The 27,900-nt window shown below is 44.7% G+C and overlaps 5 protein-coding genes across 5 annotated transcripts; all 5 read left to right on the top strand.

Annotated features, from left to right (window-relative positions):
* Positions 1-429: 429 nt before the first annotated feature.
* F5891DRAFT_1183629 (uncharacterized protein) lies at positions 430-2,582 on the top strand (the record flags this gene model as incomplete). Its single annotated transcript, XM_041366315.1, has 6 exons — positions 430-478; positions 534-712; positions 747-1,551; positions 1,607-1,752; positions 1,788-1,883; positions 1,950-2,582. The coding sequence occupies 6 exons, from the start codon at positions 430-432 to the stop codon at positions 2,580-2,582; spliced, it is 1,908 nt and encodes a 635-aa protein (XP_041230547.1).
* Positions 2,583-9,482: 6,900 nt separating this feature from the next.
* F5891DRAFT_1126283 (uncharacterized protein) lies at positions 9,483-11,525 on the top strand (the record flags this gene model as incomplete). Its single annotated transcript, XM_041364074.1, has 4 exons — positions 9,483-9,489; positions 10,743-10,824; positions 10,900-11,112; positions 11,165-11,525. The coding sequence occupies 4 exons, from the start codon at positions 9,483-9,485 to the stop codon at positions 11,523-11,525; spliced, it is 663 nt and encodes a 220-aa protein (XP_041230546.1).
* Positions 11,526-21,723: 10,198 nt separating this feature from the next.
* On the top strand, positions 21,724-22,284 carry F5891DRAFT_1183621 (uncharacterized protein; the record flags this gene model as incomplete). The annotated part of the gene is made up of 2 exons (XM_041366314.1): positions 21,724-22,044; positions 22,105-22,284. 2 exons carry the CDS (start codon positions 21,724-21,726, stop codon positions 22,282-22,284), a joined length of 501 nt encoding a protein of 166 aa, XP_041230545.1.
* An 81-nt stretch (positions 22,285-22,365) lies between these two features.
* F5891DRAFT_911344 (uncharacterized protein) lies at positions 22,366-22,533 on the top strand (the record flags this gene model as incomplete). Its single annotated transcript, XM_041373629.1, has 1 exon — positions 22,366-22,533. A coding segment is annotated over one exon (168 nt), but the record flags the coding sequence as incomplete, so codon positions are not given.
* Positions 22,534-22,841: 308 nt separating this feature from the next.
* On the top strand, positions 22,842-23,096 carry F5891DRAFT_897069 (uncharacterized protein; the record flags this gene model as incomplete). Its single annotated transcript, XM_041373385.1, has 1 exon — positions 22,842-23,096. A coding segment is annotated over one exon (255 nt), but the record flags the coding sequence as incomplete, so codon positions are not given.
* Between the last annotated feature and the right edge of the window lie 4,804 nt (positions 23,097-27,900).

Raw genomic sequence — 27,900 nt, 5'->3', positions numbered from 1 at the left:
AAAATACGGTTTCATTCACCTATATGACCTGGGTAGTGGCACATGTGCGACATCGCAATCAGTGATTGATTGCAGGACAGTAAAGTTCCAGACTCATTCAAATGGAAAGGGTATTTCTTCCAAGACCCTCTTTTGGTGTGTCGCTGCCATCACTTCCATCTCAAGATCATTGGTGCTGCCCTGCACAATCTCACTGTTTGCACTCCTGCATCTAATTGATGAGACTTCCGTACATTCACTGCTCCACTGTCTACTGATCTCATGTTTTGCAGATTAGAGTCCTTACATTTGTCTTCCTTTGTGGTAGGTACTCTTTATCATGTATTGTATGATAACCAGCACTTACACTCTCACCATATCACACTCAACTTGCAGGTGCGTTGTGACTTTTCATCAAGTACGCGCTACTTAAACATGGCAGTTTTCATCATGCCCACCGCTCTATCAATGTTCAAGAGCAACACAACTCTTTGGGATGGTAGGAGGGGTTATTTCTGACATCTGTATCCTACTAATGTGCATACATACTACAGGATGGCTGCAAGCTTTCGACGCCTGCGCCGTTGCTGTCCAAGGAAAGCTGGTTATCACGATGCCAAAAATGGACTTCGTTCCCACATTCCAGCATTTTGAAGAGGAAAATGTACAGGCTCGTGCGGATGGTCATTTTGGCGCCATGGATTGCTTTCAGTGGCTTCAAGCTTATAATAATGTTTTTTTGCAATTCAACTTGCATTCCTCGAAAGGAGGCATTCCCATCCCTGCATCCGCTACATTGGGCTTGGTTCACTCCCACCCAAGAAGACTTCAAGCCAATCCCAGGCAACTCATTCCCTGTAGGCACACTTGCAGCAGATAAGGTCGAAGGCTTGGATTCTCTTCGAAAATTGGCAGAGAAGCGGGTGCAGGATTGGAGAGCTAATCGGCAAGGCAAGAATGATGCTGTTGTCAGTCGCATCTTGTCCCTTCGACATGGCATCTCATGGTTGAAGACGTATCCCCTTACATTCTGCGACCTTCTCATGTTCGTGACTGATGCCCAACGGCTGTTTCTTGAGATTCATTCATTCATGGACTGGATCCTCCTTGCTCAGCCTCATATCACTGCCAGTGACAGGACTGCCATTGTCAACTTGGAGTGGATGGGCGCCTTCACACACGACAGTGACATGTGCAACAAGCTGTACATTGCTGGTATCCCTGTTTGGTATGTCCGCACCACGGCATACATACCTTCAAATATGACAGTAAAACAGCCCGTTTTACTCACCTATCCTAATCAAATCATCCTTTCAATGTACGCAGAGGCCAACAAAGTTCAACTGTACGAAATCATCCATCATGGCCCAGGCGGCAACAATCGTCAGCTTCATGTTCGCCACCTCTATGGGGGCACAACTTTCAAAGACCCTGAGCCAGGTCCTTCATCAGGTCCTTCGTCGAGCAGCTTATCTGCACCCAGTTCTTCTACTGCTGGGCCATCCTCTCAACCATCCGTTGCAGGCAAGGCCCTTCAAAAACATCATAACAAGAAGCACAGGCACCAGCCCTGTAAGTACTATTCGCCCCTCTTTCTTATGTATCATAACTAACTACTAAATATTAGATGTCAAAGATGCTCGGCCCGCACACCACAACCAGTCAGGTGAATCCATTAGGGACAAATGGAAAGATCCTGAGAGCCCCTACTTCCCACCGTCAAAGCTTCATTGGGATGATGCCCTCAAAAGATGCATCAAGGATTCATCTCGTGTCCGCACTCCCTACATCATTGACTGAGGATACAGGTTCCCCAAACCAGGTCTCCTATTCAGTCCCAAGCTGCCGGAGCACCTTCAGGGATATATAGCCACTTGGCTCGCCTGTCGTCCAATATGGATTGGGTGGGTTGATCACAGCCCTCCTCACAATTACCCGTCCCCTCAACTATGGTGTGACTTCCTTGGTAGCAGAATTTCTGCCCAATCACAAGCCGCAGCGCCCAAAGGCAAAGCCCCCCAAAAAAAGGTCTTACTGTAGCGGAGAAGTGCAAGGGAATGATGAAGGATTTGCTCGGAGATGATATGGTGGACTCTCACAGAGATTTATTTGCACCAGAAGGAATGGTAGAATTTCGTGGTGAACAGGTCCCTGTCGCCAGTCTCGCCCACCCTCCCCAGCTCCTTGCCCAAAAGATTACCTGGGAGTTGTTCGAGCTTGGATTCCGCTATGAATTGAGGGATCTCGATCATCACTTGGCCAAGGGATGCTGGGCAGAAGATCCGGTTGGTCACGAACAGTTGCTGCATGCCGTCTTCCCTGGTGAGACTGGCCTTGTCATGTGGTCAGAGCCATTTCCAATGGACAATTACAGGATGTGGAATAACACCTTAACTGGTGTTCTTCCATACCTTGAAAGTTTGCGACAGCTGCTGTGCTCTTGGGATGATGTGCTGCCCCTTCTTACATCTCCGCTCATGCAAGAGAGCTTTACAGACACAAAATTGTGGGAAGTCACTTGCACTGCGACTGTGTTTTATGTTCAGATGTTTTTTGATCACTTCGGTAGGCCTCCCATTGTTCCTCACTCGCTCCCCCTGTAATCATGATTTCATAATGCTACATCGCATACTACATTGTCTTCCGTGTTTGTGTACAAATATTATGTTCCCTCAGCCATAATGGTGAAACGGATGCTTCCGTAGTTTCCTCTAGTCCCGTTGTAGTAGGGTGCATGTGCCTCAGGAGCACTTCCGGTTTGGGGAATCAGCGGGTTTGGCCGGTTTGGAGCCTTTAGAAGGCACTTAAGAGTAGCACCGCTTGTAGAGTAGCTTTCAGGTTTTCACATCTTGTTCAGACCAAGTGTCGAGGCTGTGCCTCTCCACCTAGTGACTAGAGCGACCATTCACCACGGCCATTACTTTAGACGACCTCTGTCACATTCAAAACATCCAACATATGAAAAGCCCACCAGCGCTTAGGCGCATGGCTTCAGACAAAATTTTCCCCATCTTCCGCTCCACCCAAATTCTTCTGTGACCTTGCCATTTCAACGCCTAAGAAGCTTGCACACTGCGACTCACAAAATCTATGATTCATTCAACAAAGAGCAGCTCTAAGCAGAGCGGTCCCATCTCTTTTGCAGCAACCACAAGTCATCTTAGTCCCAACCTCTCCACCAGCTATGGCAACTAGCACTTCCACGATAACTCCACAACCAAGCTTCCATGGAGATTATGAAAAAGACGAAGAACCCACGGACTGGCTTAGAAAATATCAACTATCCTTACCGGCATCATACTTAGACAAGGACAAGATCGACCATTTTGAACTTCAATGCGCTGCAGCTAGTCCTGCCAAAGAATGGTTCGTAAAACTTACCAGCGTCAGACAAGTCAACCTGGGCAATGTTTCTAGCAGCCTTCAAGACACGTTGGCCCCCACCAGTACATGCAAAACTTACGGCAGCACAGAAGAAAGAACGCCTCAAGTCGATAGTCCTTAAGGAAGAAGACATTGGAGTGATGATCAAGAAGGACAGAGGGAGAGACTGGGGTCATGTGAAGTGGGCCAAGCAGGTCGTGCAGATGGTGTTGGGGTTTGGAGACGTACAATGTCATTTTTTGGACGTAGTGTTGGAAAACACACCAGAAGTCTTGCAAGATTTCCTTGCGGATCAGTACACTACATGGGCAGAGTTCGAGGCGGACGTCGCCAGAACGTCAGTGTCTCAGCTCATATGAGCTAAACAACGGATGGTAAACGAATGGAAACTCAGAGAGGATATCGACAGATTGCAGTCGACGATAGGCCGTAAACAAACAGGGCCAACACCCCAATCCATGCAGTCCACGTTCGCTTTACCATCCACATATCGACCTTGTTATATGGCTAACACAGCAAAGCAAGCCCAGGTAGCACTGCAAAACTCACAACCCACACAACCACCCCCACCTATAACACCTGCACAAATCCCTCAGACGCCACAGAATCCGTTCACCACGACAATGCTATTGCCCAGAACCAACCTATTCTACGGATATAAAGGAGGATTCCCCCAAACACTGTCACAAGGAAGAGGAGCCTCGGGAGACGATCGTATGCGTGCTGCAGCACAGTTTGCGGTGCTGACGCATCACCCAGATCCAGAGGCAGGAAGGCAGGCGTATAGTCAGCAAGTACAAGATTGGCATGTGCAGCACAGACAAGAAGCCACCCCCAACACCACGAAGCCATACCCGTTAAAACCGGGAATGTCACCTCTTGGCTCGAGAGAATGTTTCAACTGTGGGCTGGCAATGATGCCAAGCCATCAAGTGCATGAGTGCCAGAATACAGCAGTTCCTCAGCAGGAAGGACACTGGAGGGAAATGGTGTCCCATCTAGTAACACGCTCACTCGCACCTCCACAGACCCCGTCAAGCGTTCAGTTCGTAACACCTACGCAAAATCAGATGCAGCACCAGTTCTACCCATCCTATTTCGCACAAGGACCTTGGCCCACCTATGATCAGTTCGACCAATCAGGAAACGGGTACGGACCACAACAGTAGGGGACTTCTCTGCGGTCCATATTGAGAACCAAGCATCAAACATTTCACCTGAGTCTGACGACCAGCAGATGTCTGTGAAGTCCCTATGTCCTCCAATCTCTCTGAACAATCATCCAGCCTACCATCCACAGTACCATCGTCAGCCTGGCCCTCCAGCCTTGGTTCGTCCCTCATCAATACACCAGAGGCGTCCCCACCAGCAGAACTGGTGACAGAAAACGCCAACGATGAATTGGAAGATGACGACTTGGTCATTCCCATGTTAGAAATCACTTCACCGGCCAGTACTTTGCCTTTACCTGACTCACCTTCTATTATTTCTCTTCCTGATTCTTCCGATAATGTATGACTTACTCGATTCTATGTTGGACTCTGATACATCAATGCTCCCCTTCACCATACTTGACGATGTGAATACAACACCAAACATAGATTCTGTTATGAACACTAACATTACGTTGAGTGACATGTCTATTCCAGAGTCAATAGACACCACTGACTCCTACCCAAGTGTGACCAAGTTAAATGTGATTGACTTACATGCAATCTCGGAGGATGTTGAGGATGCTACGGAAAGCACACCATTCACGACGCAAGTCATCTTGTACGGACCAGGAGGGAAAACGTCATGTTTCCAGGCGAACATAGATGATGGAGCCATGGTAAACATTATGGATCTTAAAACTTTCAGGAAAGTGAGCCAGCACCTTAAGAAGCCGATTAGATCAAATAGAAGCCTTTGCATGGCCAACGGATCAATTGTGCCGTCTCAAGGAGTATGGCAAGGAACGTTCCAGTGGAACAAAGTCAAAATCCGCACTTCCTTCTAAATATTTGATACTGGCGGAGTTTGGTCGATGTTGATTGGTAAGCCACTGCTCGAACAGCTGGGAGCAATCCACAATTACACCCAAGACGCTATCATCATCCCGCATCACCCCACACCTGTCGTCATACGCAACATCCATGGAACGACAGCAGCTCCGATCCCGAAAAAGTCAAAACTAACTGTAAATAATGCAGCTTCAACAGCACAGAAACCCGTACATAGTAACATTGACCATTCTCATTTAGACTCAATTCTTGTCATTTCTATACCACTAGATACCAATACTAATTCCACTTCACAGAAAAATCTCAAAAGACCAATCACAACGACGGAACATTATGTATTCAAGATTGATCCTCAAGTAACAAAAGACCAGCTAGAAGACCATTCAAAACACCTCGCACAAGCTGGAGCACACGTGGTGCAAGCAGATCAACGACCAGTCATCTCAGTAGTAACCGAACAGTCATTGCCATCACCATGCTCACCCGCTTCATTCACAGCAGCAGACATAGAGAATGAAAATGACGCCAGCACACCAGCATGGCCAATTTTCAGTCAAACTGAAGACACCGAAGACGCCAATATAGGAGAAGTACCCGAGTTCCTGACAACCGAAGCTGCACCCAGCATCTACTCAAGACACACCAATCTGTTCAATCCAGCACGCGTAGCAGAAATCATGCGAGTAATAAAGATAGGCGATGATCTCTCACCAAATCAGAAGATGCAGGTATGTGATCTCTGCGAGGAATTTGCTGACACGTTTGCTCTCAGCATCAGTGAGGTCTATCCGGTCGACTTCAAAATGTTCAAACTGCATTTCCTGGAAGGAACCAAATTCAAGACCAAAGTTAACCAGCGACCATTAACGCTGCCTCAAAGGGAGTTCCTGTACGAGCATCTCAATGAACTCGAGAAGGCAGGCATCATCCGAAGAATCGAACCAGAGGACGTCAGGGCAGCAAGTCCGACAGTACTAGCCCAAAAGGCTCATGGCTCAGAAGGACTACCAATAGAAGAACTCCTACATCGGATCAACGAACAATGCAGTGCCCACGGACTACCAATGTGAGACAATCTCCTGCCACGTCCTCCACTCGATAACAACGCTAAGATCCAGAAATCGACCCCAAAGTGGCGGATATGCCAAAACTTCTCAGAGGTAAATCGAGCCAGTCAAGTCCCACCTGTTCTGCAAGGAGACATACAGACTAAACAGCAATGGCTGAGTGGGCACAGGTGGATAAGTATCATAGACTTCACAGCCGGATTTTACGCTATTCCAGTCGATCCAGACTCTCAACCTTACCTAGCGTTCTACATGGAAGGCCGAGGATACAACTGTTATTGTTGTATGCCTTTCGGACTGACAGGAGCACCGACAAACTTCGGAGACATGGCTGCTATCACCCTCCACAACTTAATTGGTTTGCTCTTCGAATTGTATGTTGACGACACTGGAATGGCAGGAGATGTTTTCACAGAAAAACTATCATGCCTACGAACATTCTTCGAGCGTGTACGAGACATGCACCTGTCACTATCTCCCTCAAAGATGCAACTGTTTATGACAGAAGTTATTTTTGCAGGAGCACGAGTAGGACATGAAGGTATCAAACCCGACTGAACCAAAATTTCAGCAGTAGTAGACTGGGCAGTCTCCAACACCGTTCACGATCTAATGCAGTTTCTAGGTTTAACAGGGTATTTCAGATCGTTATTGAAGGACTATGCAAGACGAGCGGCCCCATTAACAGACTTAATTAGGAAGCTGGGCGCCCCTCTGGGAGGCCAACATGTCGGTAGGTACAAGTACAGACAACACTTACATCATACACAGCTATGACCACACTGGGGACCTCGTCACACGGAAGCGTTTATGGACCTCAAGAAGGCACTAGTGTCAGAACCAGTACTCAAGGGACCAAGATTCGACGGGACACCATTCATCGTGACCATGGATGGGTCTCAAGATGGATTTGGCACCATACTGGCCCAGAAACACACCTCCACCCTAATGTCAGGGAAAGTAGTCACTTCCATTCACCCAATAGTGTATGCGTCAAAACACACATCACCTACCGAAAAGAAGTACAAGCCATTTATACTCGAGTTCACTGCACTGAAGTACGCTCTAGATCAATTTTCAGACATTATCTGGGGCGCACCGGTGGAAATCAAAACAGATTGCCAAGCCCTACGGGACACGCTACTCAGTCCAAAACTTAGCATGGTACACGTGTGTTGGAGGGACAGAATCCTCGCATACCATATAACTGACGTTTGACACCGAGTAGGAATATCAAACACAGCGGCTGACAGACTGAGTCGTGGATTCATGACAAGGGAACAAATTGAAGGAGATGGCAGCGGATGGACAGTTAGTGAAGATTGGGAAGAAGCATGAGGAATCATGCAAGATTTGTTTGCAGTAGGATCCAGTACTCAAGTATCAACCACGAATATGGACGCCTTACGATCGCACTTTGCTAACGAACCTTTGTTTTTAGAAATTGTCGACGTGATTCAGGACTTAGACTCAGAGAAGACAGTCAAGGAGAAAATGCGTGCTCATCATCGAGCACAACACTTCTTCATCTCCAAGGGTAAACTTTGGCGGGTACCCAACGACTCGTCAACATGAGTACACAGCAAGTTAGAATGCGTCACACAGGAGGAAGCTATGGAACTGGCAAGGATAGAGCACTCGATGAAAGGGCATTGAGGGAGAGACTTAGTGAAGCTACAGCTGATTTATCACATATACAGCCCTCGATTGGACCAATCCATAAGCACCACCATCGTAGATTGCGCACAGTGCAAGGGATTCGGCGCAGCACACATCAACTCTCTCCTTGAACCTATCGTACGAAGGCACCCATTCGAACTATTCATTGCGGACTACTTAGCCATGCCCAGAGCAAAGGGAGGATTTCACAATGTTCTTCTCATCATCGATACGTACTCACAATACATTTGGGGATTCAAACTCAAGGTACACGGCACTGCAAAGACAACATTGGCAGGACTCAAGAAAATATGACACAACTTCAGACAACCGGAGGTATTGATGACAGATGGAGGAAAGCATTTCAATAACATGGACGTGAAGACATGGTGTGACGCACATGAAGTCAAAAGACATATCATGGCAGCCTATGCTCCATGGGTCAATGGGCTCATAGAAGGCACCCACAAGATCTTATTGGCGCAGCTCAAGTACATGTGTGCCCCCCAGTTGAGAGAAGATAACTATGTCGACATTGACCCGCAGACCATACCTGTGGCCTGGTCTGACCACTTTGACCAGGCCATTGAACATCTCAATGGGAGGGTCCTACCAGCCTACCAATTCTCGCCAAGAGAACTCCTACTTGGCCTAGTCGTCGACACGCCACGCACACCTCTTCCAGCCACTTCTAACCAACTCTCCATGGTAGATGTACACATCCACTCTGTGTACATAGCGCAACAACGGCTAGACGCCTTGGCCAACCGCGTCGCAGATTCGCTCAAACGTAAAGCAGTGTTCGACAAATGAGTCCTCGCATTGTCAACAGGACACGTTGTCTTTCACCCAGGCCAACTCGTACAAGTATATGCGAGTGATGTTGACGGCAACTACAAGTCATCAAGAAAGATCACACCACGTTGGTCCACCCCTTGCCGAGTAACGTCTCAGTGAACGAATTCATACGCACTAGAAACTCTCAAAGGATTTCCAATGGCAGGGTGGTTCCACGCGAGAAGACTTAGACTGTTCCTGCCGTGCACGGGCACACTGCTAGATGAGATGGAGAAAGAAAGGGAAGAAAACGAGACATGAAGAGAAGAGGAAGAAGCTGGAACAAAGGAATAGATGTAAAAAGACAGAGAGGACGAGAAGCGGAAGAGCGAGAAAGATACGGCCGAATACGCAGATTTTTTCCTTTCTTTTTCCTTTCTCCTTGGACGATGCGACTCCGGGGACATCACATTTTTGTGGGGGGTATTTGTAGTAGGGTGCACGTGCCTCAGGAGCACTTCCAGTTGTAGCACCACTTGTAGAGTAGCTTTCAGGTTTTCACATCTTGTTCAGACCAAGTGTCGAGGCTGCACCTCTCCACCATTTTAGTGACATGGTGCGTGTATTTGTTTCTCCAGCCTTCTGCTTGACTTTTCTGTGCAGGCATGGGACATAATGTGTTCATATTCTCTGTGGCCACCAACTCGAGCGGTTTGTCCCAACTTACTTTTATTTCTATTATATTTACCTTCTCCATCCTCCACTTCCTTCCATTATCTTACTCTGCCCACCTTTGTGCCTCCCTGAGTGAGATGATGAGAACCTTCGTGACATGTGGTCGATGCCTGATCAGGCTAACCTGAAGGGAACGATGCAAACCTTTTCCCTCCATATTTTCCCATTCTGATACTGAATTATTATCCCATTGATCATTCGATTCCGCTTGTTATACTTCATTTTTTTCCCTCCCTTTTCATCCAATGTGCGGGTCAGGTTGTATGCTTGACCTTTATTGATCTCTGCTGTCTGTCACTGATAAGCAAGCCCCACAGCTACTCCAACTGACTTTGCATTGTTGGTGACTTTTGTTCACGAGTTCATCCAATTGACTTTGTGTCATTGGTGTGTGGCGCCCGTTATATTAACTCTTACAGTGCTGCACTATGGCAGTCCATTGTCCTAAGCCTAGACATCACAAAGTATCTACTCTGGAAGCGGCATCTACCATGCAGAAAGGACTGTCTCCAAATACTATAGTCTGTGAACCTTGGTTGAACAAGGCATTGTGATGTCCCCACCAGACTCGCAAGTTAGACCTCTATCTTCCTGGACCACCCCCTGTCTTGATTATGCCCGGACGTCAGTGTCTCACTCAGCAAAGTTTATCTCTTCCATCCACACCTAGGACGGTTACCCCCAAGATCGTGACGGACCCACAGATCCTTTTAGCGACTCCCTCCATTTCTTTAATGATCCCAGTACCTGTCATCTCACCAGCTCGCAGAAAAGGCCAACCAGTGGCGCAGATGGTCAGAAGAAGTTATTCCATCACTTATTATGCCCTATCTATCGTACATGCAGGAGACTTCAATGCTACGCTACACCAACATTGTATGACAGCCACACAGAGATACTGTAGCTTGTCATGCTGGGTGTGGGACACACAGTATCAAGGTTGCATGCATGTTCTTTGACAGTATGTTGTCTATCTTCTTTTCTCCCCTGATGGCTGATCTAACATACATTACAGGCTTGTCAGAAATTAATATCATTGCATGCCCCTGTTTTCCTGCCCCTCTCCAGCTCCATTATTGTGGGCTGTTTCCATGTGCTCCTGTTGCTCCCTCACTTGCAGTAGACTTACGTGTTCTAGAGTTTGTCCGCCTTCTTTTCATTTGTCAGTCTCCCAACCATACTGCATGGTGCGATGCAGTGGAGACATTTCTAGATGGAATGTGATATAAGTTGACATCAATGGTTAGCATTTGATCCTTCATGTACATAGCATGTTTAACCTTGTATTAGCATAGCCTGCGCCGTCGCTTCGCCAATGCATTTCACTGGTACCAGGTGTTGATCATTTTAGCTTGTGATCACATCTCCAATCTTATTGCCGACACCTGGAAGGACAAGATCCGTTTGCAACTAATAACAGTCAAACAACCTACTGAATACCTTCTTTCATGCTGCCCACTTTGCTTCGGGGCAAATGATTGGCAAAAGGCGAAAGATTCTCGTTTCATGTAAGTTCATTTATGTAGCTATGGTGCTGCGTACTCAGTTGATCATACTCAGGCCAGATATTATCGTTTGCATAGATGCATGCTTTACTCAAAAACACTCCACCAACCCTTGTGGTGCTGATGGTCAGGACCCTCCCAACCCGACACCATCCTTTTTTCTACCAAAGGATGACGTGCAAGCGATGGATGAGTTCATGCAGCGCTGTCGAGGAGAAAGACGTCAGGAGAGGGTCTCAAGGACAGAGCCAGAAGAGGATCACTATGAAAAGGGTATGAATGTGCCAGTATCAGTCCTGGATGGATGCAGAGAATCTTTCACAGCTGCAGATGAGAAATGGGAGAAGGCAAGCACTCATTTTTTTACTGATACAGGCCTTATGGCGCTGCTTTGTAGACATGACCATGTTCCCTAGATTGTGAACCTCATATTGGTGGGGGAGAAACAACATTACTTGCTTGCTCTATTGGACCGTCTGTTCAAGCATCTACCCCCTCAAATGACCGTTGGGCTTCTGTACGACATTGGGTGCCAACTTGAATGGAGCTGTCGCAAATAGAGTCTTCTGGATGAATCTATTTTTCACTGTCATCTGACATATGTGGAATTTAGCCTGAGTCATTGTTGTTGATGACTAAGCAAAATTTATCACAGAATTAAATGTACAAAAATATTCAGCCTATCTGAGTTCTGTTGAAAAGATGATATAAAATATTGTCTGAGCTACATTCTGGCTTTAAAGTAGAGGGAGATGGTTTCATAGTGATTTCTAGGGTATTAGGCTCATGGGAGAGCATTAGTCATCCATGCACCGAACTGGTTTGGTGCAGGTCAATGGAACCTGGGCAAAGTTCTTAGATGACTTCGCCACTGCCTTTGATCTCATTGACTCCACGGGTACTGCATTGTACAAACAGCACAACCTTAAGCAAGGAGCAGATGTCAACGAGTACATCAACACATTCAAACAGCTCTGTGGCAAAGCTGGAATCACAAATTTTGCTCCCAAGAAAGACTACTTTCTCTGTGGTCTGAAACCCAAAGTCATCCAGAACTCTGGAGATATCTCCGACACTTTCGATGGCCATGTCAAAAAGGTTGTCAGCATGGAGTCTGCATACCAGCTCCTGATGTCTCACCGATCCCACTACTCTTCCCAGAATAACCGGAAGATGACCCCATGATATACGCCCACCAGATCCCATGATCCTAACATCATGAACGTGGACTGCACGACCAACGAAGCCAGAACCAAGCATATGAAGAAAGGCTTATTCTTCTTATGTCACAAAGCAGGACATCGCGCCAATGACCCTGCTTTTCACCCCAAGAAGACCAGAGATGCCCAAAAGAATGATAAAGGGAAGCAACTGGTAAGGCATACAAAGCCTGATGATAAACAGACCTCAAGCAAGGTTGAAGAACTATCTGACGATGAAGATTTGGAAACCAAGAGAATGGATTTTTAGAACAAGAGCCTACTACAGCATTAGAACTCCCATATCTCAATGTACGTACCGTCAAGAATGTAGGAAAGACCAGAGAATTTAGGGTGCCAGTCACTGTCTTATCCTCTGAATGTTGAGACAAATCACTGGAAATCACTGCCGTCATTGACACTGGCACAGTTGCAACATTCATTCACTGGATGTTTGTCAGAAAACACAAGATCACCACCCACAAACTATCAAAACCAATCAAGATATGCACCACAGATGGAGAACTCTCCAAGCACACTGTCACACACTTCTGCCATCTCGCGATCAAGATTGACAACCGAGTCATGATAGGAAAGTTCAATGTCTTCAACATGAGTCACAAAGATATGATGCTCCTTGTAAAACCCTGGCTGAATGCCATAAACCCTGACATCAATTGGACCAATGACACCCTTCGATTACCTTCTACCTCTCAATCTATCAGACTTGAAAACATTTATCGAAAGAAGTGGGAAGTCCATATGACTCGTAAGAAACTTACTGTCTCCGAAGAACTCGAGAAGGAGACCACCCTGTCTGAAACCCCCTGCCTATGAATGGCAAAATAACCATAGAACAAATCAAACTTCAAGAAGAAGAAGTTTTCCATGATGCTCTTGAAGAACTCCCCCCAGCAATGCCTAGACAGATGTTTCCCCCCCATATGACACCAATTGGGACATATGGGATGATGTTCCTACTGAACCATGGGAGAAAGACTGCTTCCTCACCAAAAGGGTAGACGACCCTGCAATGTACACTCTCAATGACAATGAGATACTGATTAAATACACCCAAGATGGTTATGAGGTAACCCTATTCGAAAACCTCACCTTTGACACTTCTCTCACTCATGATGGCACATCCACTACCAAGATCCGCTGTATGGCATCCCTCACCCTGCTCAGAAATCAATGGATCTTGAGAAAGGCTGAAGAAGACAAATATCTGAAGACTAGCAACAAAGCTCAAGAATTTGCCCTCAAAGGTACTCAAGAAAAAAAAAATCCTTTGAAGAGCTCGTTCCCTCATACCTCCACGACTTCACCAATATTTTCGCCAAAGACAGCTTAAATAAGCTTCCCCCTTCCAGACCTGGTGTTGACCATAGAATCAAAACCAAAACAGGTTTTATCCCAAAATCCACAAAAACCTATCCTTTATCTCCTAAAGAAACTGATGCTGTGAAAGCCTTCCTTAATGAGCACATTGCCAAGGACTTTATCCAGCTGTTGAAGTTACCTCAAGTGAGTGGCTTCTTCTTTGTAGGAAAGAAAGAGAGTTCCCTCAGACCCTGCCAAGACTATTGTTACATTAATGAATGGACGATAAAGAACACCTATCCTCTTTCCCTGATCTTGCCTCTGATCGCAAAGCTTCGCGATGCAAAATACCTCACCAAGATGGATGTTCGTTCCAGATATCACAACATCCTGATCCACCCTGACAATTGCTGGAAAGCAGTGTTCACCACCTTGTTTGGACTCTTTGAACTGAAAGTCATGTTCTATGGACTGTGCAACTCACCAGCTATGTTCCAAGCATACATGAACCAGACCTTCCAGAAAGAGATCAATGAAGGATGGATAATTGACTATATGGATGATATCCTCATATTCTCAAAGTCCCTAGAAGAACACTGTAAAAGAACCCACCGTGTACTTGAAATTATCCACAAAAGAATCCTCTTCCTGAAACCCGAAAAGTGCTTGTTCAACGTCCAAGAAGTCAACTACCTCGGCATGATCATGTGCCCTGGCCAAATAGCCATGGACCCAGCCAAACTCTTTGGAATCAAAGATTGGCAGACCCCCACCTCAGTTCAAGAAGTCTAATCGTTCCTCAGATTCTGCAACTTGTACCAACACTTCATCACTCACTACTCCGATCTTGCCCGTCCCCTGATCGACTTGACCAAGAAAGATGCCAAGTTTGACTGGACACCATCCTGCACTGAATCCTTTGAGAAGCTGAAGAAATGCTTCCTCTCTGAACCCGTTCTCTGAAATCCTGATCTCTCCCGACAATTTGCCCTTACCAATGACGCCTCTCTCATAGCCACTGGAGCTGTCCTCCTTCAGACTGATGAAAATGGAGTATATCACCCTTGTAGCTACCTTTTCCAGTCCTTTAACCCCACAAAACGAAATACCAGGTGTATGATCAGGAACTTCTTGCCATTATTTGTGCCCTGAAAGCATGGAGGCATTACCTAGAAGGAAACCCACTCCCTGTGATAATTTTCACTGATCACAAGAACCTCCTCTACTCCCACTCTGCACAGAACCTCACCCGCCGCCAAGCATGATGGCAATTAACCCTGAATGAATTTGATCTAGAACTTCACCATGTTACAAGAAGCAAACTTGCTGCTCCTGATGCCCTCTCCTGCCGCCCTGACCACTCCACTGAAGCCTCTGATAATACTGATGTCACACTTCTCCCCAACTCCCTGTTTGTCCATATTCTTGACACCGATCTTGCCCAATCTTTGAAAGATGCATCCTTGACTCTCTCTGATCCCATTATTCTCGCTGCTCAGCAAGCCCTTGACGGGCTGAATGCTCCCCCTATGAAATCTGCACTATCTGATTGGAAGATTGATGACGGAACCCTATTTTACAAGAATCATGCCTATGTCCCCCCATCACTCTGTCACCAGATCCTGTCCCTCCACCATGATCACCCTACTGCTGGTCACCCAGGACGCTTTAAGACCGATGTAGAGACTAATATCTCTGTGGGCTTGCAGGGATCTAAAATCCCAATGTCTCTATCACTTCCCAACATAGCGTGACTCATATCTCACCCAGCGCGCTCAAGCGCTTTGTCGGCCACTCGCGTGCGCCAGCACTCCGGTTGCTCGTCTGTCGCGCATCCTCAGTTCCGTTGCACGTCCTCCGTCCATCCATTCCATGTCCATTCAGTTCGTCGGTGCATATTCCGATTCTATTTTCATTGATTCTGACATATCTCCGGCGCTTATGGCCATATTCCATATGTTTTTCGTTATGGACCCTTTTTATTACATATTATCTTGTGTCCGCTTCGCTTCTCAGTTTGCTTTAGCACTTGACAGCCCTTAACATTACTTTGTATATATAGATGTGCATAAACTGTATAATGACTATCTTCTGCCCACACATTGTTGGACTCTAAGTCTAAAGTTCTCCCTCTAAAATCTAAAGTATCTAAGTACAATACAAGCGCCGCCGCCGTACATTACTAGAAACTCTGCCAATTAGTTTTCTGACTCATTAAGAGTCGCTGCGCTCCACCACCCACATGCGCACCACTTTCGCTCAGCGCGTGCTTCCGTTATAAGTCGCGCACCGTTAATTATCGTCAGCCGCTATTGCTCATCGGCGCTTCACATCACTTTCACTCACTCGCACTTCGCTCATCGTCACGTGCCTTACCAAGTGCCCGGTCCAGTGTTTCCCTCCATTTTATACACTTAGAGGAACCTTCTCAGTAGCAATCCTCTTGGGCCAATGTATATCTCGCTCATCGAGGACTACTTGAGCATATCTCATACCATCTTATTACCCCACTTCCCATTCCTCTTCTACACCGAAGAACTCGTCAAGTGACATTACTGGTGGCCAGGCATGGGCACATTTATCCAAAAGTATGTAGAGGGTTGCACCCTTTGTCAGCAAATGAAACCCACACTCCTCTTCCCCCCCTTCCTGAACCCTATTCCCTCCTCTGCGCTTCACCCCTTCCCGCAGATCTCTGTAGACCTGATCACTGACCTACCCGAGTCAGGAGGCTATGATTCTGTCATGGTCTTATAAAGGGGGTGATTCTCTGTCCCTGCAAGAAAACCATCACTGCTGAAGGAGTTGCCCAACTCTGTTTCAAGAAAGTTTTTCTCTGCTTTGGCCTCTATGACAAGATTATCTCTGATAAAGATCTGCAATTCACTTCTAAGCTTGCAAAAGAACTTGGAAGACTCCTCGACTATGAAGTCACCCTCTCCACCACCTATCATCCCCAGACTGATGGGCAGACTGAATGCCTGAACCAAGAACTCGAAACCTATCTCCGCATCTATTGCAGATCCACACCTTCTGGATGGGTCAAGCATCTTCCTATGACTGAATTCATCCATAACCACTGAAAACATGACTCTCACTGTACCTCTCCTTTTTTCCTCATGATGGGCTATGAACCCCAAGGAATTCCCTATGCCTTCCCTGAATCTTCCATTCCTGCAGCAGAAGATTGAATCAAGCACTTCCAGAAGATCTGAGAAGAAGCTTTATCTTGCCACAACCTCGCAATGCAACACATGGCTGATCGAACATTTGGAAAGAAGTTCATACCCTGGAACCCTAAAGACAAGGTTTGGCTCTCTGCTACGCATCTCATCACACACCTTTCCTCCAAGAAGCTTGCTCCTAAACGATATGGACCCTTTGAAGTAGAAGAAGTCCTCTCCCCCATCACACTCAAGATCTGACTTCCCACTTCCTGGAAATCACATCCTGTCTTCCATGCCTCTGAACTATCCTCCTATCACAAAACAGAAATACACAGACCCAATTACCCTGAACCACCCCCTGACCTTATCAATGGACATGAGGAATACAAGATAGAAGCCATTCTTGCCCACAAGGGAAATGTAAAAGGAAAATGCTACTTCCTCATGTCATGGAAAGGGTACCCTAGTTCTGAAAACTCATGGCTTTCCAAAAAGGAACTTGCCAACACCAAAGAAATCCTGAAAACCTATAAAGACCGCCTCAGACTCGCTAGACTCCTCATCTAACCACAAGCAGCATGCCTTCCTCCAAGAAATCCTATTTCTCTTCCACATCCTCTCTCGAAATCCATTGTTCTGACCTTGCTCTCTGTGAGAGACAAGCACTTGTTGAAGCTGCCCTTTTATCCTGTAACTGTATCCTTCCTTTTGAATCATTTTTCTGTGAAGATCTTGACACTGTAACACTCAGGTTGGCATTGGGCATGTATCTGGTGATAATCATGTTTTATATTCCTCGACACACTTCCGATCTTCCAAAAGTTCCGCGCACTTGTCCGAGTTGTCCGAAGGTTGTCTGAAGACTGTCCGCCCAATTCCGAGGCCTTTCTAGTTTTTCTGATCCTCTGTACCATGTCCTGTCCTTGTCCATTTGACTTCGCTGGTGTGTTTTTCACTTGGTTATCTGTTATTGATTATGTCTAGGGGCACATACGTAGAAAACCCTTGCTAATACATATAGATATGCACCTCATGCATTATTACAAGCATATCTTCGTAGCGACTCGCCTGGAGTCTTATTACATTTCAGATGTCTCATCTTGCTACAGTTTTTGCCTACACAGATTCTGGACTTTCACGTCGTAGGATATATTCTGGCTTGCTAGATACTCAGATTACACTTCATTTCCCTTGCTTTGAGTCATAGTTAGTAGTAGTCACTTCCAGATTTTAGTACTTCACACAATCGATCGTTGTTCATTCGGAATGATTGTGTGGCCTCACTGCTGCCATTTTGCTATTGAAATCCTTAAGTCTTTCGACAAACTTTCACTAGTCATACTACGCAGAGTTCTATACTTCGACAAACACTGTATTCTCTACCGGAAACCTTGCTGTTTCACCGGAAGCTCACCGGAAGCTTCGCGCAACCTCGGACCTTCGTTTCTCGACGTCGGACCTATACCAGACACTTTGGACAACTCATCGGACACTTCAGGCAATTCTTTGGAACTCTGAACATACTTGAGGTATCCTTTCCTTCACTCATTCTAGATCTTAACAAGATATCCCTTGCATTTTATATCAAGAGATAATCCTACAGGCAGTCTCTTTGGGACAAACATCTCACTCACACTTTTGAGTCTTAAGGTAACACCTTGAGTATAGCCCACTAGGAATTAACTCTTTACAACACGCTTGCACAGATCACTACCTTCTACACCACTGACCTCACTATAGCCTACACCAACTCCATGATAATTGACGACAAAGCTAGACTTGTCATCCCCCAGCAGGTGAAGGTCAAGTGCCTTACCCTCTGTCACTTGATGGGCAAAGGGATTGAGACAGCCGTGTCTCTTCCTGATTTCCCCAGACCTGATAATTATTTATGTTCTTCTTGCTATTTTATTTCTCTTTCTCCAGAACCCATGATACAGACCATCCCTACCTCCCCCTCATCCTCTGATGATGATAACCCTATCCCTGCCCCACTGCGATCCCAACTCACCATCTGCTCCTTGGGAATCCCACATTGTAAACGCAAGAAAAGGAGAGAGACTATCTCCTTCAGCGTCATACTCTCATGTTCCATTAACCCTACTCCTCCTCCTGTTGAAGAAGACAAGGAGTATCTCTCCCAATCTGTCTTTGCTCCTTTTAAAGAAACATTCCGTGATCACAATGGCGTCGACTACCCTACCATCACCTGCCAATATTGCAATGAGGAAGGCCATCGCCAGATCAAATGCCCTAAGTACTTCTGCTGTGTCTGTAATAAGCACGAGCCGTGCCACCTCTCCACCAACTGCCCAGACCTTAAAGGTAAGTCCATCATCTCCGCTAAGCTGGGCACTCATACTGTCCACTACCAGCTTAAGCAGTGGAAGAATGAAAGAGATAATGAAGCAGATGAATATGAAGCCTAATTCGCGAAAGACGCTGACGTCAACCCAGAGCTCTACCAGAATATCAGCCTTGGTACAAGATGTTACATTTTGGTCCTACAATAGGGCAGTAGATGAATATGGACACATATTGAAAGAATACTTGTTCCCGAGGTCATTCTACTAGACCCATGACTATTCAGTGAACTATTCAACACACTTCAGGTTCAGGTCATCACCCCTGGTACAAGGCTTTACATTTTGGTCATACAATAGGGCAGTAGATGGATATTGGCACATATTGAAAGTAAACATGTTCTGGAGGTCATTCTACTGGATCTGAGACTATTCAGTGATGTTATCTGAACTATCCAACACACTTCCAGTTTGGGTCATCATAGCACCAGTAGTTGGCCCATCCCTATATCTTGACTTGTCATATTGGCCCTACTATTGATTAATATAGGTTGTATGGTTGTATTGGCCCAGTTGTTTACCTCAGCAGCACATTTGTCTGGGCCTATCCCTATATATTGCTTACTCATATCAGCCCTGCATATCCATATAAGTGGTATCATTGTATGGGCCCATTCATACATCTCAGAAGCACAGGCACCTAGGTCCATCTGTTGATCTCAGCAGCACAGGCATCTGGGCCCATCCCTATATCTTGCCTACTCATATCAGCTCTACCATCAGTATGGGTATACCATTGTATGGATCCAATCATCCATATTAGTAGCACAATACTTATATCACATACTGGGCCCACTTTTAAATTATGGACCACTAGACCATATCTTGGGCCCACCCCTCTCCATTGGTATACCTTTATTTGGGCCCACCTCGGGTGACCTGTCTCATTGGGTGGATTATTAACTTTGGGTGGCCCTATATATCAGAAAAAGTTACTGAAGGGGCTTTGGACGCAATATCCATGCCAAAATAGACATCCTGTCAGCAGGTGGACATGATGGTGGTTCTCACCAGGATATCCACATCCTTAAGACTTCAGTGCCTGATAATCTCCTGAAAGCCTCCTAAAAGCATGCAAAGAAACTCAAGCTCACCTATGTCAAAGTCACCCTGAATCTGAAGGCGCATCCATTACACTCTACAAACAATTGGATATTTTGGGCAGGTAGTACTGTGGTCACACCTGGTCAAATCATGACTCAGGCGTGTTCTTCTAGCACAAGCCCCAAGAGTTTGTGCCTGGCGCGATTGTGCATATTTTCTCCACAGAGGAAGCAAATCAGAACCAGAAGTATTACTTTGCAATAAGGTGTAACCTACCTCTAGCCAGAGGATGCCAGGATCCTTTCAAATCATACAGTGACTTTGGTGCTTCACTGTGGTATTCTGCATACCACCAGGATCTTGACATTTTCCCACTGTGCATTAGTTGCATTGCTACTCTATCTCAATGGAGTGGGGCAATGCTGAGGTTGTGCTGAAACCTTTGAATCAGGTAAAACATTAGGATATAGATCAAGATACTACGACTGACCAAATTCTCGCAGAATTTCGGTGAAGTACTTCTGATATAGGTTGGTGGACAAGTGATGGGTCCCAAGAGAGCTCACACAGGAGTTTGTATAGGTAGAGGAATGGTGTCCAACAGTCCTCCAGATATTTACATGCATGTATGACTATACCCCAGCTCCAAACAGAATCATTTTTTTGAAGAGTAATGACAATGCACAAACCTTAAGGCATATAGATATTGGATTGTTATTCTGATTATTATTCATACTGCAGCATTACATAATTTTTAATATAACTAAGTCAATGTAGTATTGCACAAAGGTATGTCCACAGTGATACAGTAACAGTACATAGTAAATTACACATAAGCACATCATGGAGTACATGATGGAAGAAAGGAAAGATTGATAAGGGACGACTTCAGACTTAAATGGTGAACCAGAATTCCCTAGTCAATGACACACTGATCGGCCTGGCAGCAAGTTCAGCCGGTCTATGTACATAGCAGAACTGGTTGTGCTCAGCAGATTGGGCCACACCCATATGTGACAATTCACAGGCTGTGTCGTGTTTGGAAATATCAGATTCACCATTGAAGCTCTGAAATCATTTGGGGATGTTTTTTTTTCTTTCACCTTCTACAGCAAACTCTTGATAGGTAGCTATGATGCATAGGCTTAGGACCTAATAGGAGACACTTATTTTCATTGATCCAAGATGCGCTTTCGGCCATGTTGCACTCAGTGATCGAGTATAAATTATGTTAAATTCTTCATAGCAAATCACCACATGTGACATTCTGAGAACCATCGCTGGCTGTATTTTGGGAATATCCAGCTGGGTTTTGTTCACTATTTAATGCCTTAAACCACCTGATTTGTTTCTCTTTCCCAGTTCATTGTCACATCTCAGTAAGGGCTTTGGCTCTTGTTGTAATCATAGATTACCATTGGTTCATTTCTATTGTACATATTATACTTACAATTTATGAATATCATGAATGAGACCTCATGAACACCAGAAGTGCATATTAATGCTGTACAGCCAAAGATGTCTCATATGTACCCACACTCACCCACCTGGGACTTACAGAATTTGCAGCTCACTCCTGTATCTACAGATACTCCTTTCAAACAAGGCAGTTTCACCAAGGTCCCCTGTACTACCAATGCACGTTACCAGAACTTCACAGTCAATGCCATGGGCAAGGAAATGAAAAATCATTGCATTGGCCTGATGCCAGTCTGGGAATTTCTCAAGGAGTTCCTGCCGACTTCAGAAATACCAGGCCTTCTCCCTATAAACTTCAAGAGTAGCACATTTGATAACACAGTTCATGTTAAAGATGAGGTGCAGCCTTATGAACCATTTGTGAGCACCCTTAAAAGTATATCATATTGAGATATGCTGACAGTCAGTTCAATGTTGTAGATTGACACCATGAAATATTTTGCCTCCACTCTATTGTTCATTGAGACTTTCAACCATCCAGACATGAAACTTGCTAGGTCATTTTCATTCACCATCAAACTGGATATCAGCATATATGCTGATGGAATATCGCATGGCTGTGATGTTTCTACTGCAGCACTCATCATCAAATTGAAGTAGGCTGCCATCCACGATGCCTTTCGTGACCCTCCTCTTGACTTGATGGAGAATCCATCTTTCTTTGTCAACCCAACTATGAAGGGTCTAGTTACAAGTTATGCTGCAGCCCAGCTTGGTGCTCAATACTGCACCCACACTTGTTCTGTCCTAATCATGCACAATTTTGCTCGCATCATCAGATGGGACAGGGAAGGAGCCATTGTTACTTGCGCTTTCAATTATAACAAGTCTTCTCACTTAGTCAACTTTTCCATCACTTTTCACAAGCATCACCTGCATTGCATGGTGTTGATACATCAGTGGTGGCTGCTAGCACCGAAGAGGTTATTTGCACATGGTCCAAGTTAAACCTTCATGCCAGTACATGCATGTTCAGGGTTATTGTTTCTGCTGCCGAGGATATTGGTTCAACCAAGTTGGTCATTCCTGCACCTGTTTCCCGCAGTGTTTCACCTATTGGCCAAGGGACACATGCATGTCCTACATTTGACACTGTCAACAACAAGGTCGTCATGTTTAAGGACTCTTAGTGCATGTCATTTCCCAATATCTTGCCAGAGGGTGAAACTTACAAAGTCTTGAAGAACGCCAATGTTCGCAATATCGCAACATGCATCACATGTCATGATGTACCATCTCTCCCTCAGCAGCGCACACAGACTTTCAAGTTTGTGAACACTTCATGGGTGTGTACTCATCAAGCACTCACTCCACATATACATTACCATTTGGTTTTCAATCTTGTGGGCAAGCTGTTGCTACACTTCAAGAGCTCTCATCAAGTTGTCTATGCTGTTCATGATGCACTGATTAGTATGTGTTTTGGAACCTACACTATATACCATACATCATATTTATATATCTCCACAGCTCATGAGGATTCATGTAACAAGGTGGGTGTGTTACACCAAGACCTCGGTCCAGGAAATATTGTCATGCATAGTGCCATTGGCATCCTCAGATTGGGATCTTGCAAATTTACTCAAATTTCAAGGTCCTCGACAACTCACATGCATGGTACATTTACTCCTTCATGATTCATATCTTGTGCTCGGTTTTTTATCACCAAGGGAACCTGGCAATTTATGTCTGCCAACATTGTTGAAAAAAAATATGCCACACATACCATCAAGGATGACCTTGAGTCCAGTTTTTATGTTGTTTTTTGGGTCACCTTAATGTACACAGAGAGCTATATGAACATCTCTACTCAGTTGCTACTTGTGAAGCAGGTCTTCAAGGTTGAGGAGATAAATGGGGTTGCTTTTCTCATCTCGAGAAGGCAAATCGTGTCTGATGTGTTTGTTGGGCACCAAGCACTCGACAAGCTTATTGTTACACTTGCCAAACTCTTCACTTTTCAGTACACTGATTGACAATGAGTAGCAGGCTGCATTCAACAAAACATTCCCCTGTCTGGAGACCGCAATGGGGACTCTCACTTATGATTTTATTCTCATGAACTTGAATGCAAATCCTGCTTACAAGAAGCATCAAGCCATGGAGAGTTTGAGGTCACATTTGAAATAATAGCCATCTATAATGAATATCTTACATTAGACACTTGGCTTCCCTACGAGATTCCCAAATGTCAACTTATAATTCTTGATGAAGAGAGGTGCAAGCCAGACAAATTCCTCATGAAGTCATGATGCTCCACCAATGTCTCAGTCACTTTTGGAAAGAGATGGAGGCCAAACTTGGACTTAGGCTCACACCACTCTTTTGGCTGAAGCTGGTGATTGTATGTTCCATTTGGTGAACTGTGTTCCATCGCTTGGGTCTGATTATGCATATCATGTTTTTTTTGGATACCTATGACTAGGTCACAATGCGATAGATGATCAATCGCGATGCTAGACTTACATTACAATATGCACAATCAATTGTATTGTTCGCCAAAATTGTGGCCAAAAGTATCATCTATGTAAGTCACTTACCTGGTCTGACAATCAATATTTGGCATCACCTTTCTTTTTGTCTATCTGACTGGATAGAGTCCCACTCACTGGACGCACTGTTTTTGTATTGTATCTCTAAGTCTAATTAGGACTACTTACAGATATTACTTCATCTGATTCTATAGTACTCATAGCAACCTGTAGACCATGGCAACATATTATATCAATAATTTTGAATTTGCTCTATATATATGTATCTGATAAGATAGGTTTTCCCCTATATGATACCTCCACCAATATCTTCACCTGGCCATAATTTTGAGGCTTCTGGGGAATCATCACCAGATCATCGGCCTGGAGAACTTGCATTAGCACTTACAAAGATAACCTTCATTGTACAACAGTGCATATTCAATTTTATAATATGCCTTCAATTCACATCTATCTTTGTAGGTTTACAACATGCAGTTCATCATTGGCTCAAACTCCACTATTACCAAAACACCAAGTTCACCTTAGAAAATAAATTGAGAGTATACCATCATACATGCTCTATAACTCATTCCATCCATGTCCTGTAAATTGTGGCACCATCTGTCCTTCCTGCCCCTCATTGTGCTGTATCTACTCTGATAGTAGTCTTGTCATCAGAATTTCAGTCCCAGCCCTGTCTTTACATCTAACCCTACAGTCCCCCAACCTGTCATTGCCTGGCCAACTCAGGTATCTCCCTATCCCTGTGTCAGTTGCTGCTGTGTCTCTTCGATCTCACCCTGTGACATCTACTCTAATTGAACCACTACTCAATTCTTGTGTTGCTTTGTCGAGACTAGATTGTAGGAACCATCAAATAGACACTCGGCCTGATACCCTACCATTCCGTAGAGGAAGTAGTCATTCAAGAAGTCCTGACATGTTTCGTTGTACAAGCACTCCATATGTAGGTGGGTATCAAAACCCATGTCCTATGATATCCACTACTAATATACTGCTACAGGTACTAGGCATCAGCCTATGATTTTCTCTATGTCTCCTTTGCCTGATCATGGTACAGAAAATGATATCTCAATGGACAACAAGGAGTATCCAGTTCACATTTTCAGCCCTCTAATTGAACCTCAAATTTCATCTTCTTCAACTCAGATGACAGATACGAGCATGAGTCCCATCATTGGCCCTAAGTCTGCAGACTTCTTACATCAAACTCCCTTACCAGCGAAATCTTTCCTGCTGCCTTCTTTCATTCAGGATCATTTCAACTAGCTTGTTGCACAGCACTTTCTTGAACTATTTGACCATGTCTTAGTTCTAGCTCAGAAAAATGCTGTTGAAACCTTGATTCCTTCTGTAGTCAAACAGATATCAGATGATATGAGGAACACTACCATCAGTCTCTATTCACATAGTCATAAGGATAAGGATAACCTATCAGACACACAATCAAGTGACAGCAACGATGATTTGAAACCAAGCCCTCATAGGAAGCACTCTGACAAGTGAGGTCTAAAGAATGATTTACATGTATGTCTGTATCAAATTGTTTGCCTCAACCTATGTTAATCACATCAGGTTGCATTCTGGAACTATCTATGAGAGAAAGAACTTCTCAAGGGTAGAAAATGTTCACTGCCTTAACCTCCTCCACTAGAAACTCTGTGTGCCTTGGGTGACAACAATGACTGCAGCCCTGCCCTAGGCAATATCTTTATTGATTAGAATGACTCACTCAATAAATCTCCCTGGAACACGGAAGTCATTAACCTCCTAGTTATCGATTTTCAAGCAAAGGTCAGCAATGATACTTTTGTGAACCTCCTAGTCATTGATTTTCAAAGTGAAGGTCAGCAATGGTACCTTTGAAGAAGTCATTTTTGATGCAGAAACCATGGGCCTCGACAATTTGCACACTCTGTGTATCGAAAAACTACGGTGAATGCAATTCCAGTATTAACAGGATGTTCAGAATGGTAAATTGGCTAATATTGAGGACATGAATTGCATCTATCATGAATTTTCAGCTCAAAATGACCAACAACAGCGCTTGGATAGGTGCAATACTCGAAAGCATGGGGTACATAAACAGTTGTCAATCTGAGTACCATCTAAATACCATCTTAGACCCTGGAACGACATCAAAAAATAGTGGAATAAAATTGACACCATGACACTGATACCTGGAATACCACTAAACTTATCATTGACTAGTTAGATGTTGAGGGGATGAGTGGGAATGAAACAGACACCACACCAGGGGTGATTCCAAAGGTGATCAGGCAAATTGGCCTTTTATGGCTCAGCCCTGACATTACACAGTTGCTCCATGCTGTGGAATCCTATGTGTCAGCCACTCATGAAGAGAATATGACTGTCCCTATCAGAAATTCATCCCTTCCATAGATTTTAGAGCAGAAGCAATACAACTGGTACAATGATGACTGGTACAAAGCTGACTCAAGTAGTGCTCGTGCACTACTGGGAGCTCGCAAGTTGTTGACCTTACCACTTTTGAAGCCCTATTGTTCTCAGACACATTGATGAGTATCATGTAGATTATATATCATTTAGATCACTCTCTGCTATTATTGACTGGTACAAAGCTAGCTCACTGAGGTAGTGCTCATGCACTACTGGGAGCTCGCAAGTAGTTGACCTTACCACTTTTGAATCACCTATTGTTCTCAGACACGTTGATAAATATCGTTTGGATTACATATCTTTTAGATCACTGTGCTATTATTCAACTGCCAATGCTACCATCTATATTGACCCAAGCATTTTTATATTGTGTCAAGTCTCTTAGAAGAATCCCCAACATCGCCTGATGCTCATCAATGCTGATATCAATAACTCTATAACAGCCGAGCAATGCTCTGTAAGTAACACATTCATCTTTGAGTGCACTTAATTGACTGCCTGTATAGGCTCTGGATTATCAAATCCACTGTTCCTACAAGACACTAGAATCACCATGTCTCCTGATCCTATCTTAGTCACAGGGCATGTCCTTGCAATGCCAAAGATCCACTACTGAAATCCTACCTCCAGTAGACCAGTGGTAAGTCCAGGGTGCCAGAATGCATGGATCACAATGATTTGATCTTCCACTTATAGCAACCAAAAATGGTTCATGGAACATCATCGACCAAACTTTTCATGAGTCGAGGAGTCTAGGGCTTCTTAATTACTCAAGAGTCAGCGATCAGACAGTCAATTTGTCTTAGAAATGAGTAAATGGGCTGTCAAATTTTGATTCTAGCTGCTGATCGCTTTTGGAAGATGTATGATACAGATGGAAATTTGGATGAGGCTAGCAACTTCAAATGTTGTGTAATGCACAGCCTGAGTGCTGTGTTCAGGTATGCATCTAAATTATAGTTCCTCCTCAAACTGCATTCGCTGAATGATCCCAAGTCAGGTGTTTGGGGAAGTCTCTTGGAATGCAGTTGGGTACTTCAATAGCACTATAGAGAGCAGTCCACCTGTCAAATTTGATAGAACAAACAACCTGTAACGAGAGAAAGCCAGTGCATCTCAACGACCCTACACGTCGCATATGTTAGCCTATGTATTACGCTCAGAACTGATATTACTATTTGTACTTATATATTTGTGGAGGCACAAATTAAACGGATACATAGTCAACACAAAACAACATCATATACAAGTTCATACAGTCCGGTTATCCTAGTTCCATCCTGTCATCTCACATACAAAA

This window comes from Suillus fuscotomentosus (assembly GCF_016647785.1).
Source record: "Suillus fuscotomentosus strain FC203 chromosome Unknown F5891scaffold_8, whole genome shotgun sequence".
Lineage (NCBI taxonomy): Eukaryota > Fungi > Basidiomycota > Agaricomycetes > Boletales > Suillaceae > Suillus > Suillus fuscotomentosus.
The sequence above is the reverse complement of the archived record's forward strand: the minus strand, read 5'-3'. Positions and strand labels throughout refer to the sequence as shown.